General features: G+C 40.3%; 1 protein-coding gene across 1 annotated transcript; it reads right to left on the bottom strand.

Annotated features, from left to right (window-relative positions):
• Nucleotides 1-601: 601 nt before the first annotated feature.
• LOC127777481 (ER membrane protein complex subunit 7 homolog) lies at nt 602-4,190 on the bottom strand. Its single transcript, XM_052304079.1, has 7 exons — nt 4,013-4,190; nt 3,865-3,908; nt 2,644-2,758; nt 2,246-2,309; nt 2,046-2,162; nt 1,843-1,951; nt 602-977 (listed from the first exon to the last, which is right to left on the bottom strand). Exons 1-7 carry the CDS (start codon nt 4,090-4,092, stop codon nt 889-891), a joined length of 618 nt encoding a protein of 205 aa, XP_052160039.1. The 5' UTR covers nt 4,093-4,190; the 3' UTR covers nt 602-888.
• Nucleotides 4,191-4,871: the final 681 nt, after the last annotated feature.

Below are 4,871 nucleotides of genomic sequence, written 5' to 3'. Positions count from 1 at the left end.
AAATACAAATGCCAGGAGGCAAATTAGTCCAAATCCAAATTCAAAATGATGGGGGTTTGTGTCTGGTTGTTAGAATTTGTCTTGTGTTCTTGATTCTTCAGCACAAAAGGTTGTGTGATTCTGTGAATGGGACACATCATTTTCATGAGGTGCAAGGTAGGTGTGATCTGGTTCAGGCGGCTCCTGGTTCTTTTGGTGCCTTATCTTTTTCAGGCCATTGGAGAGCACAAAATTTCCCATGGTTGTGACTTGAGTGAGTGTGACCAGTTGTGTGAAGGTATGTAGTGAGACTCTGAGAGTATGCATGGATTGTACTCTAGTGGAACATGTCCCATGGCTCTATCTGGTGGCCACATGCTACTAGCCTAGTATGCTACACAAGTGTCAAATTAAGCAGGATTTCAATCAAATAATTGGTTTCCAGCTTTCTTTCGGCTTAAAATCTGGCAAGAGTTGTAGTATAGACAGATACGTAGACATGTTAATCAAGTGAAGAGCAAGCAAGCAATTTGAGTCACCTGCATATGGACATGGCCTAATGTTTATCAAGTCGAGAGTACATCATAACGTCATGTGACTAATAGCAGGTCAACATCAAGTATGAGTATAGCCATAGTTGATTCAACAAGGCGTGAAATATACGAACATCCAAAATTCAACACACTTAACTCAGTCTGGGCTATAATAATTCAATAATGCATCGCTACTTCAGTTAGATTCAGAAGGTTCTACCCCCACAAACCTATTACATCTTAAAGTACAATAAAAATGGAGAAAGAGTTTCCACCTTGTGCTAGGGAAAGATTCTATTCAAGTGTGGTGTTCAGTACTGCTCTTCATCCCATCATAAACTTAACTTAAACCATGCAGTATCCCCGTGTAGTATGTCTAGCTGTTTGCTCTTGCTAATAGGCCAGAGAAGGATGGAACAGGGGAGTTCCTCATTTGTTCTTGAGCTTGCTTTATCTCCTCGGGATCTTCAAGTGTAAAACAGAGACAGTCAGGTAGAATACATACATAATATCAACAAGTATTATAAGGTAACATTTATTAAAAATATATACATCATTCATATCACCAAATAACATAAGCTCTTTCAGCCCTTTCATGTCAGCAGTACATAAATATTTTGTAAAATGCGAAGCTGATTAAAGAAACAAACAGCTAACCCACAAATGTTTCGCTCAAGGAGCTCAAGAAAGGAACCACTGTAAAAACATATCATAGAATGAAGCAACGAACTGTAAATAAAAAACTGAGAAGGTACATAACAGGAGTAGACAATGGCAACTAAAAATATACACAAATACAAGCTAATTTAAAAACAAAAAGGCACTTTTACCAAATATATGCTTTTTACCATTATCTTGCATCCTAACTACAGTGATGGTGTGGGTATTAATTATATCGCCTTGCTACTTTGCCTTTGCATGGCTGATTTGTTCTTGATTAGATACAGAAAAGCAACGTAATTAGGTAACTATAATATGTCATGCTTGTATACTGCATGCGGTGGAGCCCCGGCACCAGACTAGGTTCGCTGGGCCTTGGCTCCACAGCTGCATGGAGCAAATAATATGCGACAATAATCTGATGAGTAAGCAGAAAAGAACGGGGCCTAAATTTACAACCAATGGAACAGAATGAGAGATGTGGAATGAACAACACAATTAAATGTAATATCTTTCTGCAAAAGTATGATACGAGCTACATGGTGCAAAATGTCTATTGGGCTTGAATCCTGTTCTGCATAGCTGCTACTTGTGGGCACAAAATATAGTGTAATAACTATTACATTATAACTCAAATTTGGACACAAAAGGCTAAAAGTGTGCAGCATACCTATGTTCTCCATCATTTTGGGCATAACGAAGACCATTATGACCATAAAACCAAGCATCATACCCATAGGGCTCTTCAAAAGTGACATAATGGAGAAAGGCTCCCTTTTCTAGGAAAAAGAAGGGGGGAAATTGACTGCTTATTAAATATTATACAATAGAAAGTACTGAAGAAATAAGAAACATGAGGTTAGTATTAGTCACCTCGTAGTATTGCTCTTCTCTGAGAGGTTCCAACACAAGCTCATTTAGAACTCTTCTGTTTTCAGTCAATGCTGCTTGAATGTGCCCAGGATTCCTGGCACTGATGTCTACCCGAACCTATCACCCAGCATAATAGAGAATGAATCTTGATGCCCATTTAACCCATGTTACAGAAAAAAAAATGACTAATGAACACTTACTGGTGAAAATAAGTAGCCCAATGAGGAGACCTCAATTAAATGAGTACCAGCTGGCACATTGTGGCTTAAGCATATCATGTCAAGGAGGAACAAAAAGCAACATAGTATGCTCTTCTAACATTGTGGCATTGCTGCCCACAAGGAAACATTGGAAAAAAAATAACAAACAAGAATACTACAACAACAGAGCTAGATTTATTTCTATTAGCAACCCAGAGGCTATATCTAATTTCAGGAATAAGGCTACCCATAACAGATAGGAAATGTAAGATATGAGACATCCAACAACAGAGCAGGCTAATTAAATTTAATGAAAAATGACTAATTTCCCTAATCCGGGAACTCAAAATGGAGCTGAAAGGTTGTAAACATATGGTTTTGCAGATTTTGCAGGATACAATGCAAAGTAGCCATCTGGCCTGGCAAATGTAACCCTCTGACCACCGTTAAGTATCACTTTTGTGTTTGATGTCTTGGCTGGAAGACCAAAGCCCTTTGCAATTGCACTTGCAGCTATAAGCACATAAAACAGAAAAAAAAACGACATCAACTGGTTATCATTATAATAATTAGTACAATTTGGCTTCACGGGTATGGAAACTTAATTCCAGATAAGGAGCAAATGCAAGATCCCTGAGTGCAAAGAAAACTAAGACTTGCCTTGACAATCTGAGTTCACATGAAATATCCAGCACTGAAAAACCCATGGTTCTATCCACAAGCTAACAATGTTTTCAGCAAGAGAAAATGTAAAAGTTAAAAGCGGTCTGAAACACTATACAGCAGCCATTTATTATTGTGGTCTGAATTATTTCAATAAGCATGGTTGGGAAACGTGGGCTTCAATGCTCATGCCAAGTTGCCAACATATCTATCGAACATGTTGTAACGCAGGTAGAGACTCGTCCTAGAAACAAAAAGTGCCGGATAAACTATGATGGCAATCACAACAGTACAACACACGGTTTTTGCAATTCAAAATTCCACGAAAGCTCACTTTCAAACTCTTGTAAAACATAGCTAAAATCATCAGATATTCATAATCAAATACCCCCTGACCAATGAAAGCTCAGCTAAAATCAGTCAATACGAATACCACCTGTCATCTAAGCAAACCCCATGAGACTAAGTAACCAAAACCAGGGGCTCATCGAACTGTATCAGTGCATGATCTGAAAAACAGCTTGCACAAATGCAACTAATTCCACGAGTGCCTGAAAAATCACTAACTAAATTAACAAACCCTCAAAGCTGCTAAGTAGTCGATAGCTAACAAAGTTGGCTAGCGCTGGCTTGCGCTAAGACGGAACTAGATGAGCTCGATAAATAGTGTATCAAATCTCGTTAGTCACTACCTTAAGTACAAAGTTAGGGACACTTTAATCGGCAGATCTCGAAAATATTTCCAGCAAATTGACCATAGCCAACTATGAAATCGAATGTTAAAAAAGGCTTTTATCCCCAAACAACCCTGACACACAAAGATATCTGATGCACCTAAGCTACACGAGTACGATCCCCAACGATCCGAGCACAACAACAACCTCAATGCACGCATCTCGCACAAAAGCTCCACGGAATTCACTCGAGCCATAGGGTGAGAATAGCCGGAGACTAACCATCGATCTTGATGCGGCCCGCGATCGTGTGCCCCTCAGCAGATCTGGAGAACCACCAAAGCGAGAGCCGTGGTCAACTCGCGGTCGATTTGGATTGGATCACGGAGCAAAACGAGATTGGGGGTGGCGCGGCGAGGGGGGGACATACCCGGGCTGATAGGCCGCCGCTGCGCCTACGCACGCTGCCACGACGGCGAAAAGTACGAGGAGGAGGAGGCGCGCGGCCATCGTCGCGGCGGAGGTCGTCGTCGCCGCCGTGCTCGTCGCGGCTGCTCAACTAGACGAGGCGAGGCGAGGCGAGAGAGAGATCCCCTTGGACTTGGTGGATTTGGTTTGGTATTCTCGTCGCGGGCTTTCCTGCGGCTTGTGGGCTTCGCGAGCTTCCATTTTGTGGGGTTTATTACTTGGAATAAGTCCACCTAGACTCCCCGATATATAGGTTATATCTAATTCACGCCCCTCAACCGTAATATGGATATCTTGATCCTTAACTGTTAAAACCAATGTAATTGACTCACAAGATAGTATTCATAATGGTATTTGCTAATGCAGCTCGTATTCACATCGTTACCACTATGAATACTATCTTTAGAGTCCAATTATAACGGTTTTAATAATTGAGATGTCAAGATATATATGTAGCATATCTTAATACTAGCAAAGTCCTACTACTTAAAAAATAATTAGCCATGAAAGTCTAAGATTTGAGTTCAAGTAAATAAGTCTCATTACGAAGAATCTAGCTAGATAAGTTACGCTGACTTTAGAAAATCAAAGTTGTTTATTGCCGAACGAAAATTAGATTTACGCCGTTTTCTCCTTAGATTGTTAAAAGAACAGCTCCATATGATAAAAGGATAAATAAATCGATTTTGATGGAGGCATATGAAGCTGGCCTGATTTCCACCCATGCCGATGACGGTAGGGGAGCGGTATGGCAGTGACTTCAAAGTTTGTTAGGTTTAACGGACAAAATATATTGCATCATCTTGCCATGTCATAAGCTA

This window comes from Oryza glaberrima, chromosome 6 (genome assembly GCF_000147395.1).
Source record: "Oryza glaberrima chromosome 6, OglaRS2, whole genome shotgun sequence".
Classification (NCBI taxonomy): domain Eukaryota; kingdom Viridiplantae; phylum Streptophyta; class Magnoliopsida; order Poales; family Poaceae; genus Oryza; species Oryza glaberrima.
Note: the sequence above shows the minus strand (reverse complement) of the source record. Positions and strands in the feature narration are given on the sequence as shown.

Bases quoted from the DNA above. Each gene is read 5' to 3' on its own strand.
- LOC127777481 (XM_052304079.1), bottom strand. From the start codon at position 4,092: ATGGCCGCGCGCCTCCTCCTCCTCGTACTTTTCGCCGTCGTGGCAGCG. The intron at 2,759-3,864 runs GTTAGTCTCCGG...ATGTGCTTATAG, and splicing joins GGGCCGCATCAAGATCGATG to CTGCAAGTGCAATTGCAAAG. The intron at 2,163-2,245 runs GTAAGTGTTCAT...GCTGGGTGATAG, and splicing joins TGGGCTACTTATTTTCACCA to GTTCGGGTAGACATCAGTGC.